The 25,993-nt window shown below is 37.1% G+C and overlaps 1 protein-coding gene across 6 annotated transcripts in view; it reads left to right on the top strand.

Moving 5' to 3' along the window:
* becn1 (beclin 1, autophagy related) overlaps nt 1–18,661 on the top strand; it is a 260,154-nt gene extending 241,493 nt beyond the window's left edge. For all 6 annotated transcript variants that reach the window (XM_073866534.1, XM_073866532.1, XM_073866529.1 and 3 more), the window contains one exon: nt 18,293–18,661. In XM_073866534.1, the coding sequence (XP_073722635.1) occupies nt 18,293–18,461 (169 nt within the window). In that variant the 3' untranslated portion in view covers nt 18,462–18,661. The remainder of the gene's footprint in view (nt 1–18,292) is intronic.
* The last annotated feature ends 7,332 nt before the right edge of the window (nt 18,662–25,993 follow it).

The raw sequence follows: 25,993 nt of genomic DNA, 5'->3' as shown, positions 1-25,993 counted from the left end.
TTATTTTATTCCTTTTATATACAGGTGCTGGTCATATAATTACAATATCATCAAAAAGTTGATTTATTTCTCATTGGTAAGATAATTGCAAACGTGGTAAAATTAATGTGGTGTTAGCAGCAAAAAAAAAAAAAACGCGAAACAGATCTCAATACTTTACTCATGCGTTGTTTGATAAATTTTGTTTGCTCGCACCCCTCAACCGCTAGCCCGACACGCATATTAAGGCTTCAGACAACATGTAGTACAACCAGGCGCGGAGCCCAATCAGAAAAAAATACTACTCTGTATAGTTAGACATGGATACTACTTTATGTGGTGTATTTTATAGCATGTTATGTTAAAAAGAGTACAATTATAAGAAAGCCTGATAACTATTTAAAAACTATTATAAAGCAGTTGAATGTTGCGTCACATTATGGTTCTAATGAGAAAAATATTCCCAAGCAGCTTTCAGCCATGATCACTTTGAGAACTTTTCTTGCAAGCAAGTGGAAAACGTTTTTTGAATAACAAACACGTTATAAATATGTGCTGCGCGCTTTCCTCTCAATAACATAAACACACAACAAATATGACATCGGGGTAAAAAAAATAGAAAGCATCTATAAGTCACGCCACGTTTATTGCTACACTTTCTACAATATAGCCTTTTGCTTTAAAGCAAGAAATAGCCTATCATAACTTTCTATAAGCCTACTGTGTAATTGAGACATTAATTTAAGAAATTAGCAGAAAGCAGAAAGACGTAGCCTGCGGAAATATAGTGGGTTCACTTTGATCCACACCACACCCGACATTCTTGGATTGCTTCTTATTTATTAAATCGAGGCAATTGTTTGATTAAACATTGATTAATATTGAGATACAATTTATATAAAAACGAAATTCACTTTAAAGAAAGTCTTTAAACCTATGCAGGGCTCGCAAATTGTATTTAATCCATGCCCACCCATATGTCACGTTCTGTATCCGCCACTGAGTACAACCAAATAGTAAAGACAGCACGCAAATGACAACTGAGTTTATTTTTTCTTGCATAACATTTTAACACAAAATTAAACACTCATAATGCCGTGATTATAGTACACAATCACTTACACATTACAAAAATATACCTGTCATTAATCATATTGACTAATACATCTTAATACTCGAAGGAAAGTTAATACCATTTTATTAGTTAATAAATTTTTTTTATTTTTTTATTTGTGAGAAAAAAAAACTTTGAAGAAATACCATATATTAAATTATATTTTATTGATTTATATTCTATATATAAATAATTCCCCATTTTCTATGGTTTCTTCTCTTGTAAAGCTGCTTTTAAACACTGCAATGTTGTTAAAAAGTGCCACATCATCCACTTCTAGTCGGGAATCCAAGAAAACCTAGGTAGGATTGGCGTTGTTTGTTCGACTTCCAACAGAGCAGTGACATCTAGCCTTCGTTTCAGCCACTGTTGAACTGTGCCGGAAGCGGCCGTGCACAAAGATCTTTGACAGCGGAAGTACTATGTAACAGCGTGATAATCCCCTATAGCATAAGCAGTCAAATTTGCTGCAGCTATGACTCGACATTATGAGCGAGCGTATTACTAATGTAACGTCTAGGAGAAGAAGCTAAGTTAAGCCCAAGCAGGCTACCTCCCCGGGGTAAAAAAAACCCCTAGGAGAAAAAAAACAAAAACCCCGGGTTGTTTAGCAGAGGAAATAAAAAATAAAAAGTCCTAGGAGGGAAAAACCCTTGGGAGATATACATGTATATACACACATATAAACGGATAAGGAGATTAAGCGGATATTAAGCGGGTCCTGCCGGTGGTCGTTGGTCAGGCATCAGCTGGGCATCACATTGAAGGACGACCAGTAGATCAGAGGTGTGCCGACTTTCACATCTACCGGAACTGGGTCTGTTTGTCCCATTGTCCTCAGGGTCGAGGACGAGACAGGGAGAGAAAAACAAAATCAAATTAGCGTAGGGGCCGTTCACGTGTAGTGCAGGTGTCGCACAGTGATGTGGTTTAGTCGGCTTAGTTTCGGACAGACTAGCTATTGCGGCATAATTGTATTATCCACAGTTGAGGATTTTGCAAATTGGGGGCCCACTGCGACGGTATATATGGTAACTAAGGGTCACCTTCCGATTTTTAAGAGAAAATGAAACCTGTCGACCCGTTTGACTAAGGCCTGTAACCCCACTGCCGTCGTTAATGCAGGTTCAGTGGCAAACGGGTCTGTATGGCATACTATTAACAAGACACATGAAAGCGCCAAAATCGCAACCCGACCATACGTGCCAACCCGTTTGACTAAGGCCGGAAGCCCCACTGTCGTCGTTAATGCCAGTTCAGTGGCAAACGTGTCTGTATGGCATACTATTCGCAATACAAAGAAAGCGCCAAAATCACAACCCAACCATACGTGCCAACCCGTTTGACTAAGGCTGGAGGCCCCACTGTCGTCGTTAATGCAGGTTCAGTGGCAAACGGGTTTGTATCGCATACTATCCACAAGACACACGAAAATGCCAAAATCACAACCCAACCATACGTGCCAACCCGTTTGACTAAGGCTGGAGGCCCCACGGTCGTCGTTAATGCAGGTTCAGTGGCAAACGGGTTTGTATGGCATACTATTCACAAGAACACAAAAGTTCCAAAATCGCAACCCAACCATACGATAAGATAAGGTTTTAATGTATTTATTTGGTTGGTCTGTGTTATGACCGCGAGTGCTTTGTTCCGTACAAATAACTATTTCGAGTTAAGTACTTTTACTAGACAAATTATGCGAATGCTTTGTTGAAGAGAAAAGTTTTAAGTCTAGATTTAAAATGATTGACTGCGTCTGATTCTCGGACATCGGTTGGTAAATCATTCCAGAGCTTAGGGGCTAAGTAGGAAAATGACCTTCCACTTTTAGACACTTTTGATAGTCTAGGGATAATCAAGAGACCAGAATTTTGTGACCGTAGTGTGCGTGATGGATTGTATTCTGATAGTAATTCTCTAAGATATGAGGGTGCTAGGCCATTTAAAGCTTTGTAGGTGATTAGTGATATTTTAAATTGTATGCGATATTTAACTGGTAGCCAGTGTAAAGATGCCAGAATTGGGCTTATGTGGTCGTACTTTTTAGATCGAGTAAGTACCCTTGCGGAAGCGTTTTGAACTAGCTGAAGCTTGTTTACTTGACTTGCATGGCATCCCCCGAGTAGCGAGTTAAAATAGTCTATTCTAGAGGTCATAAAAGCATGGATAAGCTTCTCTGTGTCAGATGTAGACAGTATATGGCGTATTTTCGAGATATTTCTAAGATGGAAGAATGCTGTGCGGCAGACGTTGGTGATATGACTATCGAAGGATAAGTTGCTGTCGAACATCACACCTAAGTTCCTAACCGTGGAAGATGGCACCACAGTGCAGCCATCTATGTGCAACTTGTAATCTGACATATTATGTTTGTAGCGATTCGGTTCAATAATAAGTATCTCTGTCTTATTGGAGTTCAGCTTAAGAAAGTTGTGTGCCATCCAGTCACTAACATCGCTAAGGCAGTCTGTTAGCTTAGAAAACGTGTGTGTTTCGCTGGGATGTGAGGAGATGTAAAGCTGGGTATCATCCCCATAGCAGTGAAAACTTATGTTATGTTCCCTGATAATGTCTCCTAGGGGTAACATATATAACGAGAACAGGATAGGACCTAAAACTGATCCCTGCAGTACACCGTATTTAACCAGGGAGTGATATGACTCTTCCTCGTTTACATAAACAAAGTGATAGCGATTGGTTAGATACCACCTAAACCAGGCTAGCGCCTGACCACTGATACCAACATAGTTTTCTAGTCTATTGAGTAAGATTGTATGATCTATTGTGTCAAAGGCTGCACTAAGGTCTAATAATATAAGAATTGAGATTTCACCACGATCGGATGTTAATAGGAGGTCATTTGTAACTCTAAGCAACGCTGTCTCTGTGCTATGGTGGGGCCTGAATCCTGATTGGAACTTTTCATATGTACTATTATTTGTCAAGAATGTGCGTAACTGGCTTGCCTCTACCTTTTCTAATATTTTCGAAAGAAAAGGGAGATTTGAGATTGGTCTAAAGTTATTAAGCTCTCCCTGATCAAGCTGTGGTTTTTTAATCAGCGGTTTAATAACTGCTAGTTTGAAAGCTGTTGGAACGTATCCTATTTCTAGCGATGAGTTAAAGATATTTAGAACCGGGGTTGACACTACAGGGAATACCTCTTTAAGTAGTTTTGTGGGAACGGGGTCTAATATACAGGACGATGATTTGGATGATGTAACTAGTCTAGAGAGCTCATCTATTGTAGTAGGTTTAAATGAATCAAGATGTTCGTATGGTAGTCTAGTGTTAAGTGAACTAACGGGTAGAGTGGTGGCTGCCTGGGTAGCTACGATGTTTTCCCTTATAGCCGTAATTTTGTTAGAAAAGAAGTTCATGAAGTCGTTACTATTGTGTTGAAGTTTACTATTGGTTTCTGTTTGTTCTTTGTTTCTAGTCAGTTTTGCAACTGTGCTAAAGAGGAAACGAGGGTTATTATGATTCTCAATTATAAGCTTGCTAAGATAGGTAGATCTGGCGGTTTTAATAGCCTGTCTGTAGTGTTTAACACTCTCTTTCCATGCTGCACGCCATACCTCTAACTTTGTGCTTCTATAATTTCTTTCCATTTTCCTAGTTGCCTTTTTGAGTGCTGCGGTGTGATGATCATACCATGGAGCTGGCGGTTTTTCTTTGATTCTCTTTTTTCGAATGGGAGCAACGGCATCCAATGTGTTAGAACAGACATTGTTTAGGTTTTCTATTACAATATCTAGATCGTCACAGTTATCTGCTACATGTTTAATTTGGGACAGGTCTGGAAGAGTGCTAATAAAGCTATCTTTAGTGGTGGAAATTATTGTTCTGGCTAATCTGTAGCATGTTGTGGATTGAGTGATCCTATCTAGAAGTACAGTGTATGACACAAAGTAATGGTCAGAAACTGCATCACTCTGAGGTGATATTTTGATGTCATTAATATTGAGCCCGAGTGACAGAATTAAGTCTAATGTGTTCTTACGAGTATGCGTTGGCCCTGTCACGTTTTGTCTAATATTGAGAGAATTTAGAACATCCATAAACGCACGTCCTAGTGCATCTTTTGGGTTATCCACATGAATATTAAAATCACCAACGATAAGAGCTTTATCTACAGTGACTACAAGCTCAGACAGGAAATCTGCTATTTCTTTAAGGAAATCTGCATGGTGGCCCGGAGGTCTATAGATTGTAGCTAAGGCAAAAGAGAGCTGTTTGTGGTTACGATCAGTTATTTCCAAATTTAACAACATTAGTTCAAATGATTTAAATTTTAGTTCAGATTTTTGGTTTACTTAAAAAATTTTGTTGTGTATTGTAGCTACACCACCCCCTCTCCCCTTTAACCGAGGTTCGTGTTTATAATAATAGTCTTGTGGGGTGGATTCGTTTAAACTAATGTAGTCGTCTGCTTTAAGCCAGGTTTCTGTTAAACAGAGTGCATCTAAGTTTTGGTCTGTAACTAATTCATTGACAATAGGTTCTTTATTGGTAAGCGATCTAATGTTAAGAAGGCCGAATTTTAACATTCGAGGTTCATCTGTTAACTCTTAATGAGTGTAGGGACAGGTCAGGATTAAACAGAACGGTCAGAGGAGACAAATTGAGGTGTGATGTGAGAAAAGGACAGTGTTTATGGATACATACACTAGTAACGAGAAGTAACACTGTGTTCAGTTCACGAAATTGTACAGATTATTATCATATATCATGCAATATTTGGAGGGAGCTCAAACTCCGTGTTTGTCCTTAGCGACAGGCCAGAAACCTGACTGATCTAGAGAAGATCTGTGTGGAGGAGTGGGCCACAATCCCTCATGCAGTGTGTGCAAACCTGGTGAAAAACTACAGGAAACGTTTGACCTCTGTAATTGCAAACAAAGGCTACTGTACCAAATATTAACATTCACTTTCTCATGTGTTTAAATACTTATTTGCGGCTGTATCATACAAACAAATAGTTTTTAAAAAATCATACATTGTGATTTCTGGATTTTTTTTTTTTATTATTATGTCTCTCACAGTGGACATGCACCTACGATGACAATTTCAGACCCCTCCAGGATTTCTAAGTGGGATAACTTGCAAAATTGCAGGGTGTTCAAATATTTATTTTCCTCACTGTATAAGAGTTAAGCAGACGTAATGTCACACTCATTAATATCTGTCCACACTTACATTACGTAATGCAGCTGTTTCTCATCACCGCAAGAGAGGCGAGCTGTCTGAACCCGTATGTGCTACAGGCCAGGCCAGCAGAAATGAGAATGTTTAGGGCAGAGATTATTTATTACTAATTTATTTAATACCTGTATGTATAAATTAACAGTAAATTAAAGATTTGACTATAAAAACAATCTTAATGGATTTGTTTTAACTGCTAGTTGCTTATGGGTCATTACTACCTAAGTCACACTTTTTTGATGACACTAGTCAATATTCAATCAATCAATATTTATATCTTTCCCCATCTCCAGACAGTACAGCTACACAGCATAGGCGAGTTATTCGCTGGGCCTATGGCATTCTGTGCAGTCACATTAGTAAGTCCTTACCTGCATGTGTTGTGTCAGCCATTAGAGGATAGGGCTGTGCAAAAATATCGATACAGCTAACTATTGTGATAGTTAGCTGTATCGATAGTCTATTGATATTTCGATCTCTACTATCGATATTTAAAAAAAACATCAAATCCCTCTGTGACACTGTCACACAGGACACATGTTTTAACCTCTCAGTATACAGTATATTATAATGGTTTTATATATATTTGAGTGTTTATGGTTTTACATGATGTCCATCCATTTTATTCCTCTTATCTGTTTTATGTGTGCATGTCTTTAAATAATACTGAGTCTGCTTGTCATGTGAGTAATCACATGACACGAAGTAGAAGACCATAAAGGAAGCAGCATGGCAAACACCGGGGGAGCTTTCTTAACACTGAACTGGATTGAGGAGTTACCCTTTTGTGGACTTACCTTTCCAGTAACATCATTTTGGATTATCACTCTTTTGGATTGTATATACACACTGGTGGACACTGCACATTGAGACTTTTACCACCCTTGGACTTTTAGATTGTTTTAGGCTTGGTATTTATGTAATCCCTGCTTTTAACATAGTTGTTTTAAGTTCAATGTGATTTGTAAATACACTTCAATCATTCTATTTTGTTGTTTGACTCATCCTTTTAAACACTTTTAATCTCATACAGTTTTATCTGACCCCAGTTTTATCTTTTGTAACTCAGATGATAGATCTGATTGTTACACCTCTGTGTGCGTCAAACGACCTCATTTGCCGCTGCTGTAGTTGTCACTGTCCAGTTGTCTGCCATATACAGCCATTCGGCCAATGTCTCAAAAGTTAGAGGGAGTGAGAAAATGCAAACACCTGCAGCTTTCAAAGAGCTGCAGGTGTTCTGCTCTATTTTTTTACATTTTCGATAAAAAAAAGAAAAAGTATTGCAATGTATTGCGACATGCAACGCACTGTACCATATCGTGATACGCATTGTACCATGATCCATGTATCGTGATACGTATCGTATCGGGAGGCCCTTGCCAATACCCAGCCCTATTAGAGGACAGTTTCCAGAGGAAGGGCTTTATAAAGGATTTGAATACCCCCCATTTTGGTGACAATCAATAAACAAGAATTACAATCAAAAATTCAAGTCTTACTTGTTTATGAAGTTTAGATCAGATATATACCAAGCAGGTCTGCATTTGCCGTGAATTCAATTAAATTCAGTTTTATTTATGTAGCACCAAAATAAAGATATACAATCTGACCCATTTAAAAACATTTATCAATTTTTCAGTATCTTGCCCAACATCTGTGCGGGGATCATAATAACGTGTTAAAGTGTGTTAAATTGTGAATGCTGTGATTCATAGATGCCAACAGCCTCATGCTTGTTGATCCTCTTGAGCAGGGGTGTCAAACTTAATTTCATCCCGGGCCACATCAGCATAACGGTTGCTCTCAAGGGGCCGGTTGTATTTGTAAGACTGTATGAATGTATCAACTCTTTTATTACTGTACATTGCATCATTTTCTTTGCATTTGATTACTATTGGTTTTGTAAACCACAATATGCCTTTATTAGACACAGATTGATTGACTGACGTCTTATGAGTTCACTGTTGTACAGATCAGTAGTTTGCGTATTTAACGGAATTAGACGCGTTGTAAACGAATCCCAGCTAGTCATCGCAAAACATTTCTGTACTCGCTGGATAGGATTTGGTCTTCCGACCTTTCACCCAGTGGCGGTTCTAGACCATTTCAACTGGGGGGGGCAATGGGGCCAGTTGTACTGTTAGAGGGGCCAGTTATTTAGACCTTATGTTTGTCATATCATTTTCTGCACTGCACTAAAGGCATTAACAGGCAAAATACCATGTTTATAATCATTCAACATTTCAACTTTATGTTTTACATTTGCATTACATCATTCAGTATTAGTCACATTAACTGTAATTGCATTTTCATTACATATTATTTAGTATCAGTCACATAACTTATTTACATTTTTATTATATTTTTACTTTTGCATTACATATGCAGTATCAGTCACAGTAACTATTTACATTTTAATTATATTTTTTGCATTACATATTCAGTCTCAGTCACTATTTACATTTTAATTATATTTTTACATTAACATTACATATTAGTCACATTAACTGTATTCTACGATTTTTGTGGCTTTTTGCAAAAAGATTAGCAAATTCATCTAGATTTAAGGCCTTTGCCCTCCTCGACTCAATACTTAGAACACCTAAATTACTTAATCTGTCATCTGACATTGTGGATCTGAGATATGTTTTCACCAGCTTTAAGCAGAAAAACTCCGTTCACAAGAAGCAGTACTAACAGGGAGTGAAACAGCTATCTTGCGTAGTTTAAAAAGCTCGAAAAAAACTTCTTTATAAGGTTCAATGAATAATGTCAGCTCGTCTACACTGGAGGGTTCCTGCATGCCACTTTGTATTTTCCTTTCTAAAATTCTTCTGAACTGATGCAGTTCATACCCCAAGTCCTCAATATTTGATTCATACATTCTAGCAAATGGAAACAGGGACTTTTCTTTGAGAAACACATCACTTGAAGGGTTTAGAGTTTGGATGCCAGTCATTATTTCACAGTTTTTGCTAGAAAACCTTCTGTTAAGCTCATTGAGCATCTGATCTAAAACAGGGTAGAAAAAGGTTGTACGAAAACTATCCTTTTTTTTTCTCGTTCTGAAGCTGACCTCTGACCCACTGTACTGAGTACACAGTCTGAACTAAATTGAGAGCTTAGCTTTTTGGGTCGTGTTGCAGGGGGCTGTACTGCAGTATCACATTGCTCAGCTGTGTTCAACACTTCACTCCATAGGTCATCAAAAAATGACTCCCTGTAGTCTTTCAAAGTCTGAACTAAGGCTTCAACTAAATCAACAGCCTTTGACAAATCAAGTGATGAAGACTGTAGCATATCTTCTCAAACCACTTTATAGAGGGTTACAAGGCACACAATAAACTGTAAATCAATCTGTGCAAGCAGACCTCTAGCCTCAACAGATCTGTCACCACTGTGTTCTTGGACTATGTCTTGTAGGACTCGCTTAATGGCAGGCAATCTATCCATAATAGTATGTAGAGCCATATATCGACATGCCCAGCGAGTGTCACTTAGCCTCTGAAGCTCTCTAGCCGGTGCACCTGGGTACATCTCTTTCTGTATGCTAAGCCATTTTTGATGCACATATGACCCAGATGTGAAGACATACAGCCTTTCTAGTAAGGAGAAGAACTCTCCTACCTCAGGGCTAGCTTTGGCTGTATCCACTAAAACCAAATTCAGACAGTGTGCATTGCAGTGAATGTAAAAGGCATGCTTTGCTTGTTCTTTAATGCGTGCCTGGACACCTGAATGCTTACCACTCATAACTGAAGCACCGTCATATGCTTGGCCTACTAGGTTGTTTTTGTATTCAAGACCATGACTTTCCAACAGGTGTATGATTTTGTCAGTAAGCCCTGCTGCATCTAATCGATCAGCTGATTCAAAGTGGAGAAAGCTCTCATGGACAGCTCCACTGAAATAGTACCGGAGTTCTAGAGATATCTGCTCCTTTTTTTTACGTCTTTTGTTTCATCTACCATTATGCTATAGACCTCACTGTCTTTCACCTCTTTTATAATTTTTGTTCGAACCATGTCTGCCAAACAACTCAGAACCTCATTTTGAATCCCTTTGCTGGTATATTTTGCATTATGAATGGAAGTCAACCTTTTTTGCAGTTTTGTCATGCTTAGCTATTGTTTCTAAGATTGCCATGAAGTTACCTTTATTATCTGATTCTGCAGACTCATCGTGTCCTCTTTGTGCAATGTTTTGTGTGTCTGTAAGTAGTAGTGTTTCTCCTATTGTTTTAATATAGTTCCGATTTTCTTGAATCTGTTTGTTGTGTTCCTTGTTTAGGGCATTTACCAGTGTTGCATTACTTTTTACAGCTTTCTGATAGTCTCTCCATGTAATCATTGCTTGTTTGTGCCGCTCAGACCTTGCATGAATTGCAAATCCCCCCTGTTTGTAAGTTGCCTTCTTCCAATTGTTAAAACCCAATTTTGAATCAAATACCGTCTCTGAGGCTTTGGGAGGGCTAAAATGCCTACAGGCATAACAAAACACAGAGTCTGATTGCTTGGAATATTCAAGCCAGGGGTGGATTTGGTACCAGGCTGCCTTGAAGCTCCTCCTGCGGTCCCCCCCATCAGAGTTCTTGGGTACATATTCATCACTGGCTGCACAGGTGGTTCTTCCCGGGATTTGCTGATATCTGCCAAAGAAAAAATATATATTAAAAGTATATATTAACAAATAGTTTTTATTTACATAAATATTGAGCATTAAGTTTTAAAGGGATAGTTCACCTTAAAATGAACATTCTGTCATCATGTTGTTCTAAACCTGCATGAATTTCTTTTTTCTGATGAACACAAAAGAAGATATTTTGATATATGATGGTAAACACACAGCTGATAGTGACAACTGACTTCCATAGTAGGAATAAAAAATATGATGGAATTTAATGGGTACTGTCAACTGTGTGCTTACCATCATTTCTCAAAATATCTTCTTTTGGGTTCATCAGAAAAAGAAATTCATACAGGCTTAGAACAACATGAGGATGTTGACATTTTAAGGTGAACTATCCCTTTAAGTGCACTAATTACTCCGTCATCTTAGTATTTTTCAGTTTTCCATTATTTGCTGATGAGAATAAATGTATAAATTTATTTTACCACCTTCATTTTTACACTTTGTCATGTCTTTTTGTTGTTATTACTACTGTTATGATTACTTAAACCTGTTAATTTATCTATCTTAAATAAGAATTAATTTTAAATCACAAACTGATTAATTTCAATACACCATATAAACTGACTTATTGCACTGCTTTACAGATGTATTTAACAGCACAAACCTGATGGTCCACTGCAAGTGGACGCACATGGCTCCTCTGTAGGTGTATCACTTTCAGCCTCTCCATCTGTCTCACATTCCTCCTCTACTATTCCTTCACTCTCAGTCTCTCCAATGGACAACTCTTCCTGCTCTCTCTCTGCAGTCTCTCTCTCTGCAGTCTCTCTCCCCTCTCTTTCTGTCTCCACACATGAACCATCTGGCTCTGTCTTACTGTCTACCTTATATTTTTTTTTTTTGGAAGAACGACATGATGTCCTTCTTTCTCTTCATTGTGTTGAGAACTATAGAGCAAAAGCAATGGGGACCAAGAAGCTTATGAATTAATTTACTGAAAATAACCGACTTGCTAACTAACTAGGTCTAAACATTTATGTAAACATGTTACAACTCGTTTACAGAGTAAAACACTCAGAACCATCAGTTTGTTGATCATCCTTTTCAAACTGCCATAAACGAGCAGGTTAATATGAGCTGGTCTAACGTAATGCATTTACATATGCATTACTTCTGTAATGCATTTTATACAAATAAAACATATTAACAACTTTACTCACCTCTATATTCCTTCTTTGCTTGAAGTCTTCAAATATAATAGCCGCGCTTAAACGTCCACCAACTTTTGAGTAACTTAGTAAAACCACGCAAACGCAAGTTCTACGATACTGTTGTGTTCCGCTTCAAGCAGTCCCTCTAGAAAATATTCCGCGTTATTTTCTGTTCCGCGTTGTTTCTGTTGCATTCCCACTGTCTAAAAACAGATGTAAAAACAACGATCGCAAAAAAATGGTAAAAAAATAATTTAACACCCCACATTTAGGGGGGCCACAAGGGGGTCCAAGCTTGGTGTCACAGGGGCACTGGCCCCCGTTGGCCCCTCCCTAGAACCGCCACTGCTTTCACCATCCTGTATGTTCTGTGCATATGTCATCAATTCTGGTTTATTTAAGTTAACTGACCATTACATTCGCAAGTCATTAGCATAAGAATAATAGTCAACTTTATAATTGTTAATATTCTGTTAATATTCTTGACGTCTTGATGACGTATGCAGCCTAGAAATCCGACCTCCGGAGGCTGCAGCCTTCGCTTTGAGAAACGGCCACTCAAGAAGAGTGCGCGCGGGCGTTTTTTTCTCCTGCTATCATCAACATTATCACTATAATTACATTATCAAAAAAGACTTTGGCGAGATAAAAATTTGTTTTGGTGGCTGGTAAAAAAATCTATGTATGAAATAACCTGCAAAAAAGAAAACTTATAATAGCAATAAAATAATTTGTAAGCCATCGCTGGCCACATAATTATACACATAATTTGTAAGCTCTCGCGGGCCAGATAAAATGAGGGGGCGGGCAGGATTTGGCCTGTGGGCCTTGAGTTTGACACCCCTGCTCTGCAGGGAACTGGAGACTCAAAGAACTGATACAACAAACACATATTTTGAAATGACAAACAACACACATGGCACTCCAAACTAGGCCTGTGACGGTGGAAGTTTTTTGCCACTGCGATGGTAATGCACCAATTCACCACGGTGGTTATAATTTTGTGGGGGGGGCATGCATGCACATTGATACATATAGGTCTTATATATATATACATATATATATGATACATATATTTTGAAATATAAAAATGTAAATGAGGATCAGATATGCAGTTCTTAACAAATGTGCATGTTTGAAGGCGCCAAATTCTTTCTCAACCGGTGAGTGCTCGTCACCACGTCAAGCAATGCTTAGGTTACTTTGCAACAAAAGATACTTTGGAGCGCCCACACCTTTTGAAGAGGAGGAAAGTGACGCGGTCGCGTTATCATAGACATGACATGTAAAGTGAATGTGAAGCAACTGTGCATATTTGCTTGGCCATTTCAGTGGGTGCTCGAGCCAAACCCCGGAGCACCTACAGGATCGGCGCCTATGTGCGTGTTTATTGTAGCACTTCTATCCGTGAAACAACATATTTTTGGGTTATAATGTGTCAGGCCACGCTGAAAATGCGTTCTGATGGTGTACCGCAGATTGATACTTCTTCGCAACTTTGAAGTGACCAAGAGAGAACAGGCGTTTCTCAATCTGAAGGCTGCAACCTCCGGAGGTCGCATGTGTCATCAAGCCTGGTTTATTTCTTTACTGAGCTTTACATCTGCAAGTCATAAGCATATTACAACAATGTATGATTAACAAAGAATAATAGTCAACTTTACAATTGTTATGTAAATGTTATGAAATAAGACTTGATGCTTACAAATGCATGCAGCCTTCGGATTGAGAAACAGGCAATTTCTTGCCTTATTGTTATGCCTCCAAGCCAGTGAGTCATCACTGATATCAGTTGTCTTCCCTTGCAAATAGCTCATTAACTCCAAGTCTGCTGGTCGTTGCGTAAACACGAACTTGAAGACATCTAACTGGTCGAGATTGTACTTTATATTTTTCATAGTTTGTGATGTGCACATCACCACAGGGCATATCCCACTGCTGGTCGCACTTCCCCTCAGAAGAGAAGTCACTGGTGGTCACCAAAAACGCTCATACACGCATGCTGCACAGACCTAAGAGATTAACATAAAAGGCAGAAAATGACTAGACCATAAAAACAAAAAAATACAAGTTATGGTACAACAGACATCAGCTGGCTTCGGTCTTTTCCGGCGCTTATAAAGACAAATTAACGTTACGCAACTTTACACCTGACTCCAAAGATATAAAACGTATTGTAATATGAATCAAATTGATGTAATTTAGGAATTTGGATAAACGTTTGATCATTCTATTTACTCATGTTAACATTGAACTCATTCATTAGATCGTCAATGTGTAGCTCTTACAGTCGCATACACAAATTCTTCCCTGTTATAGCAGAGGATAACAAATATTAGCATGTGATGCTAATCTTCCCTGCCTAAACAGAGGATAACCAATTCTTCCCTACTATAACAGAGGATAACAAATATTAGCATTTTATGCTATTCTTCACTGCCTAAACAGTGTATAACCAATTCTTCCCTACTATACCAGAGGATAACAAATATTAGCATTTAGTGCTAATCTTCCCTGCCTAAACAGAGGATAACCAATTCTTCCCTACTATAACAGAGGATAACAAATATTAGCATATAGTGCTAATCTTCCCTGCCTAAATAGAGGATAACCAATTATTCCCTACTATAACAGAGGATAACAAATATTAGCATATAGTGCTAATCTTCCATGCCTAAACAGAGGATAACCAATTCTTCCCTACTATAACAGAGGATAACAAATATTAGCCTGCAGTGCTAATCTTCCCTGCCTAAACAGAGGATAACTCATTCTTCCCTGTAGTAACAGAGGCTTCCCTGTTATAATAGAGGTTCACCAATATTAGCATGTGATGCTAATCTTCCCTGCCTAAACAGAGGACTAATCATTCTTTATAGTAACTTAGAAGAGTCAATAATACAGAGCAAATTAGAATGAATGCAAAACGTAACAATTTATTAACCAGGTAGGTAAAACATAATTCAGAAGCCAATTTACAATCCAATTCATATACGAAACAAACGAAAAACCATTGCATACCTGGTGAGGAGATGAAGATCTGGTTACAGATTCCTCAAAGTAAAATAAAAATACATGATGCTGTGCCAGGACAGCATCATGGGGGTGCATTTCTAGATATAGAAAGTCCCGCCTGAGTCTTCTACACATCTCCTTAAATAACCAGAGAACTAAGCATATAGGAATTTGGTACTGATTGGTTGTTGTAAAAATCAGGGGTGTAGCCTAATATACATACAGTGGGTGATTGGTCAACATGTCTAAGTTAGGAGTTGTCTCCCAACATTAGGTTAAGTTTACTTATTTATTGTCACAGATTAACATTGAATCCTGTTGTCATATTAATAAACCCAAATGTACCACTTGCATTAAAACACTTCATATAACACCAAACAAAACCAGAGGAAGGTTTCGGGGTAGATGTGAATTCTTTGAGGAAGGTTTCAGATGATAATTCAACAGGAATTAGGAAGCGGTTTCCTGTGGATTCAGCCATTTGCTGCTGGCTTCAGGAAATACCTTCTGTCAGGGTTTGGCACCACCTTACAGCTCTTACAGCTGCATCTCAGATGGCCCGTCATCATTCATGTTTCCTCGCTGGCGGTAAATACACAGGCCTCACGTGGTTCTTGCTTCGGCATCCCATGTTCAATTCCATCACATCGCCGGGATGATAATTCTGCGATCTAACGTGAACGATACACACCACCGCGTTTTTCGAAGTACATGCAGATGTGAAGTTGTGTGCACTAAACACACTCAGGCACGGAAAAAAGCGTGCCATCCTTATTCTTCATAGGAAACCTGTGGACTCGCTGTCCTGACAGGCTGGAGTTTATTAAACCTCCACTAACACAATAATTTACCATGACGATGATTAATTGAAATACAAACTATCGAAAACAGACTGCTTTTACTGAATACCAGCCTACTCTGCACTGAGCCAATGTAGAGCATGCCAGATGACTTCCTCTAGTCGTGTCAATGACATGTTATTGGAAAAAAACGGGATTTTGAGAACCGTCTTAGAAACTGTCAACCTTTTTACTAAATATATGCACTCAAAGTCTTGATTAATTATCATATGGTATTTTCATACAAGGTTAAATATTTGTCTTGCAAAAAAGTTTACCTAACATATGCACTTTAAGTTGGCTTTATTCTTCCACTGTTCTTATTGTACGATGTAGCCTATTCAGAAACGCAAACCCTACACAGTAGCTTACATAGCCTGAAGCGCACCTCTCCCAAAATGTAATGTTTCGCGGACTGCAATCGCTTTGATTGGTCTGCTAGAACCCCTACCTCAGGTCAAAAAGATCTATATCGCATTTCCTCGCACCCCTTTATTGCGACAGTTAAAACAATGAATTGGTGGAATTGGAGTATTAATTATTGCATTATTCTATTACTAACAATATTCAATGTTCTCCATCCTAGACTATGTTCATAATAGAGTTTGGAATGGAGTACTACTTATTACATTATTTTTATAAGAATTAAATTAAAAAACTTCATGTAAATTCAAATACTCTATCCTAATCTATGAGTATACACTGCCATGCTTTTGTTGTAGTTTGCTTTTCTGTTAATTGTGAAAACAATATATAAATAAAATTGAATTGCATCCTATCAAATTTAATGGAATAACAGGGGTCTTCAACTAAAATTGTTGGAGGTCCAGTAAATGAACCCTCCGCACAAGCCGAGGTCCGGACATGTACTGCACGTAAAAACATAAATTGACAGCTTTCACCAGACTAAAGAAATTAGTGTAAATATTTGTTTTACTAAACAAAATATAATGTTATCAAGTATATTGAATAATGTTTCTTCATATGTATAAGCATAAATAATCCTTCCAAAAATGGATTTCATGTTAATGCTGTTCTGTTACTGTATGTCCTTTCAATTGCTTGGTACAAAATATCTAAATTTATCCAGTAACAATGTCTGACAAAAATATGAAGGGAACAGTGCAAAATGCAGTCATCTCTAAATCTGCAAAACACACATTCATTTCCACATAACAACTTAACAGGGAAAACTAAAGTGCTCTTTTCTGCTAAACTGAGATTAACAATCACAATCAATGAATACAAACCTCTCTGGCTTAATCAAATCATATCACATGTTACCTTCATTCTCATTTATTGTCTGTACTTAACTTAATGTAATGTTGAACACTCTCTTCTGTGCTTCAAGTTGCACTGGTCAAAGATCATCATCAATATAAGTCAGAAACACAAACAGGTAAAAGTAAACTGCCAGAGTTGGAAAAATGAAAAAGTGCAGGAAAACATTTCTCTCTTAATTTGTACTGTTTCTTCAAGTCTATGGAAATGTAAATAAGCTCAAATGAAAATTAAAGGTGAACTTAAAGACGAAAGCATAAAGTCCTAGTTAAAAAAAACAATGTTTATTTATCATTTTTTTACATGTATTTACTTTTGATAATGTTAAGTGTTGAGAATGCTGACTCGCAACTATACGTTGAGCCAAAAATGCAGCATCCACGCACTCCTTTACTATTTCCCCATCTGTAAAGGGCTTGTTACTGCTTTCCTAAAATCCACTGTATTTTCAGTGAACACTCCTAGATGACTCGTCATAGCTCGTTATTGCAGTGAGTGAGTGGGAGAGGACCCGTGTGGGTCGCTCATACTGGGTTTTTAGTTCATTTATTTTTTTTGCACCCTTACCTCGGACCTGAGGGTAAGTTTCTTCAAAGTGTCTATGTTTAGTTTCGTAATGGTTTTTAAGGTCCCCACTTTTGACAACCGCAACAGACTCCCGAGCAGACGAGGCTCTCTGCTTTCTTCCCTGCACACCTGTCTGTGACTGTTCGCGCTGGCTCCGCACTCGAAACCTGTGTCGATGTAGGACCCATATAGCGCTACTGGGCTGACCATATATGTGCCTGATATAAATTGGATTTTATAATAACGTTAAATAGCGTTTGCTATTTATGTGTTTTATTGTGTTAAAAGTGTTTGCGGTCCGGATGGACGCATCTCGCGGTCCGGATTCGGACCGGAATCCGCCAGTTGGGGACCCCTGGAATATAATATAATATATAATTATGGGTTTGTTGGTTAAGCAGAATTTTCCAACCTGCACTGACATTGTGTTTTTCTTTTGTGTTCAGAATGGATGTGGACAAAGGCAAGATTGAGGACACAGGTGGCAGTGGAGGATCTTACTCTATAAAGACTCAGTTTAACTCGGAGGAACAGTGGACCAAAGCCCTCAAGTTCATGCTTACTAACCTTAAATGGGGTCTGGCCTGGGTCTCCTCTCAGTTCTACAATCGCTGATTCTTATTATGGCTTGATATACAACTCTGAAAAACAATATGGTATTGAGTAATGGAAATTATTACTGATTTTGCAGTGTTATACTAGTAATAAAAAATAAGCTGTTTGTAAACTAAAAGCTATAAATAAAATGAACTATATTTACTGTTAAATGTAATATATTCTATTGATGTGGTTGGATTAAAGTTTACTGCTCAGTATTTGTCTTATTTTCATATTTTCTCTACTCTGAAGATCTACCCAAAAATTATTTGCAGGCACTGTTAAATTAGACAACTTCTTCAATACCTGCAAATTAGTATTATAAGAAGTAGTATATAAATAAGTAAAGGTGGCATATTAGGTTACTTTATTTTGATTTCCTACTTTAGACATTCTACGTGCCAGTACATGTCAACTAACTCTCATAGTATTAGTATTAGGGCTGTGTATCACCAACAATTTCTCCACCGATAAGATGCGTTTCGTGATACAAGGCCACGATATGATGTGCATCACAGTCCAGGAAAAAAAATTGAATTACATTTTTGTATACAATTCAGTAACAATATTATCTGTTTATTGTTCATTGAATAAGTAGTTTGTGACATTTGTTTTTGCAATTCATTCATTAGCTTTTGGGGAACTTGTTTAAAGGCATAAAACCATCTTTGTCCGAGCTACAGTACTTGAGTACTACACTCTAAAAAGTAAAGGTTCTAAAATGAACCTTTTGAAGTTCCTGGAGATTGCAACTGTGGGGGAACCTTTGGGGTTCATTTTTGAACCTTTTTGAAAAGGTTCCAATTAGAACCCTCTTTTGAAGGTGCTTTAAAGAACCAGCAGAGTTCCTTTTTTGAAGACATTATTATATACATATTATTATTATTATTATAGTATTATTAATTACTACCATTACACTTTTTCATAACAGACGCAACATAATGATTCTTCATTAAATGTTTATTGCATACACAACATGACAGCACTTTGAGCAAATAGGTGGAAGACAAAACATTTTTTTAATAAACAACCTTAATAGTTATCAAAATCATTCAACAATTTCATTCAACGTTTAAAAGAATGTAACTGAATCATTGATGTATTTTAAATAAATAACCAAAATAATGTTGATTTCTCCACATCGGCAGTCTTTAGTATGTTTTATTTACACTCTACACATTTACACTCTACACTATGCCTTTACATAAACATACATTGATTTAAACTTTAAACATTGTCCATTTTAATAACTGCAAGTGACATTTTTGTTTTGTTTCGTTGCATACATAACATGACATCACACAAGACAAAATATTCTCTAAAAACAACTTAAATAATTCAGTGAATCATTCAACAAGTTCATTTAACAGAATGTAATAATAATATACTGTATATATTTAGAATATATTATTCAAAATAATGTTGATTCCTTCCGCATCATGTATTTACCAGAGGTGGAAAAAGTACTAAAATATTGTACTCAAGTAAAAGTAAAGTTACTTTAATAATATTTTACTTAAGTAAAAGTAAAGTTACTTGTCTAAAAATCTACTCAAGTAAAAGTAAAAAGTAAGTCATTTTAACTTTACTCAGAGTAAAAGTTACTTTTTTACAGCGGGAAGAGGTGGAGGATTCTAGTATAGTTCAAAAACGACAAGGGAATATACATCTCAAACTAGTTGTGTTTAATTGTAGGAACATCTTTACAATGAAAGTGCAATAACAAAAAGTAAAAAAAAAAAAAAGCTTTTTTAAAGTAAGAAACCTTTATGGAATTGTTTAATGATTTTTACATGTGAGTTATGCACTTTTGAAGGTGGTCAGCAGCTTGAAAATACAATCACTATAGTAAGGTTGTAATTGATGTATTGCTGGTAACATACATTATTTTATTAAACTATATATAGTTTAAATGAGCATATAATGAGATGAGTGCCATGTCTATATACATTTGACACGTTTATTATATTCTTACTTCCCTGACCTGGGGACCTGATGACCTTTATTCTTCTCTCTCTCTCTCTCTCTCTCTCTCTCTCTCTCTCTCTCTCACTTCCGGTGTGATTGTTGGGGTGAGCGTGTGTGGACAGAGTGGTGCGAGTGCGCTTGGATTTCTGTAAGTGAATCTTTATTTTAGAGATGTTCCGATACCATTTTTCTCTTCCCGATACCGATTCCGATACCTGGGCTCAGGGTATCGGCCGATACCGAGTACCGATCCGATACCTGGGTGTATATCTGTAAAATATACAGCTATACATACTACTAGTCCTGTATGAATGGATATAACGGTTTTATGGTGTGCTTCAGACTTATTCCTGTATAAAACATGAACAAATACATACAGTGAACTAGGGTATTTTTATTATCTTAAAGACATTTGACAGTAATATTTATTTTTCCTAAGAGAAAACGAGCCACAAATCTAACACTGTACACTGAAAGGGTATTTTAGTTTTAGAATAATTTGAAAAATCTGTGGAATTCTGTGGGATGATTTTAAATGTTTTTAGAAGAAATTAGAGAATTTAAGCTATTAAATATTACAAAATTGCATCTAAAATAATTACTTTTTAAAGGCTTACAATTCAAATGAATACACCAAACCAATGAGTCCTCATATCTCTAGCCCAGGCGGTGCTAGAGATATGCATAAAAGAGCTGGTTTATTTGCTGATTGGGCAGTAGAATGGAATGGAATTACTGTGTTAAGTCACAATACTTCACTTAGTGGTGGAGTTGCCATTCTTTTTGCTAAGAGTTTTAGCCCAAGTTCTTATCAGGTTGAAGAGTTTATTAAAGGAAGACTTTTGAAAGTAAGGGCCTCTTTTGAAAATGTTGTTTTTGTTTTTATTTGTGTATACGCACCAACTTCAGCTGTTGAAAGAATTTTGTTTTTAAATTCTTTGTGTTCTGTTTTGCAGAATGTTGGTGTTGATGAGTATTTATTTTTGGGTGGTGATTTTAATTGCACAGAGTCCATTTTAGATAGAAATCACATTGAACCCCATTTACCTTCACGTCAACGCCTTGTTCAGCTATTAAAAACGCATGAATTAATTGATATTTGGAGACAGTCTAATGGAGAGCAAAAGCAATTTACTTGGTCTCATGTTCGTGATAACACTATTTCTTTGGCAAGACTGGATAGGTTTTATGTTTTTAAACATAATTTTAGTATTGTTAAGAGTTGTTTTATTACCCCATCATGTCTTTCAGATCACAGTATGGTGCAGTGTTGTATCTTTGTAAACTCTATTAAGCTAAAGAGTGCTTATTGGCATCTAAATACCACTTTATTAGATGATAAGTGTTTTAAAGAAAGTTTTAAACATTTTTGGGATGTTTTTAAAACTACAAAGGATTCTTTTAGAACACTGCAACAATGGTGGGATTTTGGGAAAGCTCAGATAAAACAGTTTTGCCAACAATATTCTCAGAATGTCACTAGAGAGTTAACCCTGACTTTAAACACCTTAGAGACTGATATTTTAAAATTGCAAGAACTGGCTCATTTGCCTGGAAATCAAATTGACGTAGAGGCTCTTATAAAAAATAAGAAAAGTCTTATATCTGATATACTAGGGGTTAAAACACAGGGTGCTCTGGTCAGGTCCCTTTTTTTAAGTGTAAACGAGATGGATGCACCCTCAGGGTTTTTTTTTTTAGTTTGGAAAAAAAGAATGGGCAGAACAGGGTCATTCATGCTTTACGTTCAAAATCTGGAGCATTGTTAACTGATCCCAAAGACATTCGCAAGAGAGCAGTCTCTTTTTATCAGTCCTTGTATAAAAATGAACTTGGTCCAGATTATAACAGTGATAGTGATTTTTTTGACGATCTTCCTCAAGTATCGGAGGAAGTCAATGCAAAGATTTCAGGTGCATTGACAATGGGTGAATTGTATAAAGCCCTCCAAGGTATGCAGCCTGGAAAAGCACCAGGGATGGATGGCCTGCCAGTTGACTTTTATAAGTCTTTTTGGTCAGTACTTGGAGACGACTTGCTGGTGGTACTGAATGACAGTTTAGCCGAAGAGCTGATGCCGTTGAGTTGCCGCAGAGCAGTCTTGACTCTCCTACCCAAGAAGGGTGATCTGACAGATATTAAATGCTGGCGCCCGGTTTCCCTCTTGTGCAGTGACTACAAGCTGCTCTCTAAAGTTTTAGCTAATCGATTGGCAGAGGTTATGGACCAGGTTATACATCCTGACCAGACATACTGTGTCCCTGGTAGGTCAATCTTTGATAATGTTTCACTAATCAGGGATATTCTTGATGTCTCTAAGATGTTAAATCTCGATTGTGGCCTGATATTGTTGGATCAAGAGAAGGCTTTCGATCGCGTTGAGCATATGTATTTATGGAGAGTTTTACAAGCTTTTGGTTTTTGTGAAAAATTTATAGATCAGGTGAAAGTTCTCTATAGTGATGTTCAGAGTATTCTCAAGGCCAACAGTGGTTTATGTGCTCCTTTAGGAGCTTGTAGAGGTATTACACAGGAGTGCTCCCTTTCTGGTATGCTCTATTCTTTGGCAATAGAGCCTTTGTTACAGAGAATAAGAATGAAACTTCAAGGTATTTCTTTGCCGAATTGTAATAGCATTTTTTTATTATCAGCATATGCTGATGATATTGTAATCATGATTAGCCAGCAAAGTGATGTACAGTTTTTATCTGAACTGCTTGGAAAGTTTAAAGTTTTATCTTCTGCCAATATAAATTGGAATAAAGGTGAAGCACTATTAATAGGAAGCTGGAAAGATGGAAAACCACACCTTCCTGCTGGTTTATATTGGGGCAAAGAAGGTTTTAAATATTTGGGGGTCTATTTAGGCGATGATACAACAGTTAACAAAAATTGGGAAGGGTTAATTGAAAAAATCAAAGGACGCCTTGAAAAATAGAATTTTTTGTCTACAAAATTGTCGTACAGAGGACGTATTTTAATTGTTAATAATCTGGTGGCGTCTTCCTTATGGCACAAGTTTGCCTGTGTAGATCCTCCTTTCCAATTGCTTTCAAAAATCCAGACTATTCTGGTGGACTTTTTTTGGGATAGACTACATTGGGTTTCACAAAATGTATTGTTTTTGCCAAAGGAGAAAGGCGGTCAAGGACTAATACACCTTCAAAGCAGAATTGCAACTTTCCGTTTGCAATTTGTGCAAAGACTGTTAGATGGACCATCAATTTCTAGTTGGCATGATGTTTCATGCCTGATTTTACGCAGATTCACAAGTTTAGGGATTGACAAGGCACTTTTTTGATGAATCCCTTAAAACTGGATACCTCCATGCTACCGATTTTTTATAATAAAATTTTTAAAGTCTGGAGTCTCTTTGCTATTCAACAACTAGAAAACCCTTCTTCTCTGCATTGGCTACTGGAAGAGCCTTTAATTTATGGCTCCCGGTTGGATATAACAGACCATTTCTTTTTTCCTGGACTTAGTAAGTTGTTGATTGAACACAACATTGTTACTTTGAGTCAGTTACTGAACATTGTAGGGATGGATTTTAAGAATGAAGCAGCATTAGCTCAACATTTGGGAATTAGGTCTATTCGTTTGGTCACCCAGCTGCTCGTGAAATGGAAAGCAGCGCTTAAATCAACGGATGTGGATTTGTTAACAGAGTATTGCGTTGGTTCTCGATCTCCTAATCCCAAAGACTCCTTTCCTGACTTGCTTTTGTCTATAAATGTTGAGGGGATTACCTCTTCTTTTATTGAAAATGATGTATCTCTGTGTAGAGACTTTTTTTAAGTACTGGTAAATCATTGTACATGTCTTGTGTCTTGGTTTTTAGCAAAAAGGTTTTGGATGGGAAAGTTGATAATCCCTGGCGTGATGTTTTTAAACTGGATCAAAGCATAAAACCTGAGTGGAGATCTTTGTACAAACCACCGTTGATCAAGAGAACAGGTGACCTGCAATGGAGAATACTCCATGGTGCCATCGCAGTCAATGCTTTTATTTCAGTTTCAAATTCTGAGGTTGCTTCTACATGTCCTTTCTGTCTTGATAGAGAAACTATCTTTCATGCTTTTATGAATTGTTCTAGGTCGCAACCTTTATTTCTAGTTGTAAGTGATATTTTTAGGAATTGTAATGAAAATTTCTCTTTGGAGACGTTTATTTTGGGGTTCAAATATGTGAAAGAAAAAAGACTTGTTTGTCAACTTCTGAATTTTGTTCTAGGCCAAGCGAAATTGGCAATTTATTTAAGCAGGAAAAAGAAAATAGAACAAAATACAAATCAGAATATAATAGCCTTGTTTCCAATTTGGTGAAATCAAGAGTTATGGTTGATTTCCTTTACTATAAGTCTGTTAATGATGTTGTTACTTTCGAAAGTATTTGGTGTTGTAATGAGGCTCTGTGCTCTGTTTTTGAGGGTGAATTGACATTTATGCATATTTTGTAATAGTTTTTTTGTGTGTTTTTTTTCTTGTATTGTAAGAGTTCATTGTCAATAGACTTTTGTAATAAAGGTGTTGTTAAAATTCAAATTCTCTCTCTCTCTCTCTCTCTCTCTCTCTCTCTCTCTCTCTCTCTCTCTCTCTCTCTCTCTCTCTCTCTCTGCCTCTCTCTCTCTCTCTGCAATGTCTAATGACCTGCGCATTCTCGAGGACGTTTTGAAGTTGTGTTTGACTTGACGCGAAGCTGCTAGACCTCGGAAGATAATGCGCATGGTATTAAAATCATACTTCGTACTTAACTCATTCACCGCCAGCCTTTTTGAGAAAAGTTGCCCACCTGCATTTTTGTGATTTTAACAAAAGTTTCACAAAATTCCTTGCAGAAAAAATTATCTTCTATAAATATATAAACATACAAATTATATCAAATTATAGAACACACCCTCTGCTTTCAAACAAACAATAAACAAACAAACAAACAAACAAACAAAATGAGGAAAAAACGTTTCATTATATATTTACTTTTTCCACTTAATTTAACCACTGAAATATGGATATTTCTCTTCAAAAATACAACATTTTGAGCAAAAAGCTTAAAAAATTGCGTTTTTGTAAAGGAATTTATGTTAGAGATCAGCCTCAGAATGACTTTCAAACATAAAGGCATTTAAAATCAATCATTAAATCTTTTTAACTTCCGTTTTTGATAAATTCGGTTTGGCGCCATCAAGTGGATAAAAGCGGTATTACACTTTCACTTTGAAATTCGTCCAGAAAGGCATATTTATTAGTTAATGGCGGTGAATGAGTTAAGAGCATGAATCCTACCTTTCATAGAAATGAAACACTCGCTTCGCGTCAGTGGAAAGTGCTTAAATATGACCAGGGGTTTCTTTCATAAGATTTGAACCGAGGCGGGTCTGCATTAGCGCGCGCCTGTCTCGTCCGTCTCCATGGTTCTTTTTGCGCGTTCCCCCGAGCCCCGCCCATTTACATCCGTTGCGCGTCTTTATCACCTTGCTTTTAAAAAATATTTTTTTACTCAGTAACGGATATGATTTAAAATGTAGCGAAGTACAATACTTTAAATAAAACATACTTAAATAAAAGTAAAAGTACAGATTTTAA

This window comes from Misgurnus anguillicaudatus, chromosome 4 (genome assembly GCF_027580225.2).
Source record: "Misgurnus anguillicaudatus chromosome 4, ASM2758022v2, whole genome shotgun sequence".
Lineage (NCBI taxonomy): Eukaryota > Metazoa > Chordata > Actinopteri > Cypriniformes > Cobitidae > Misgurnus > Misgurnus anguillicaudatus.
Note: the sequence above shows the minus strand (reverse complement) of the source record. Positions and strands in the feature narration are given on the sequence as shown.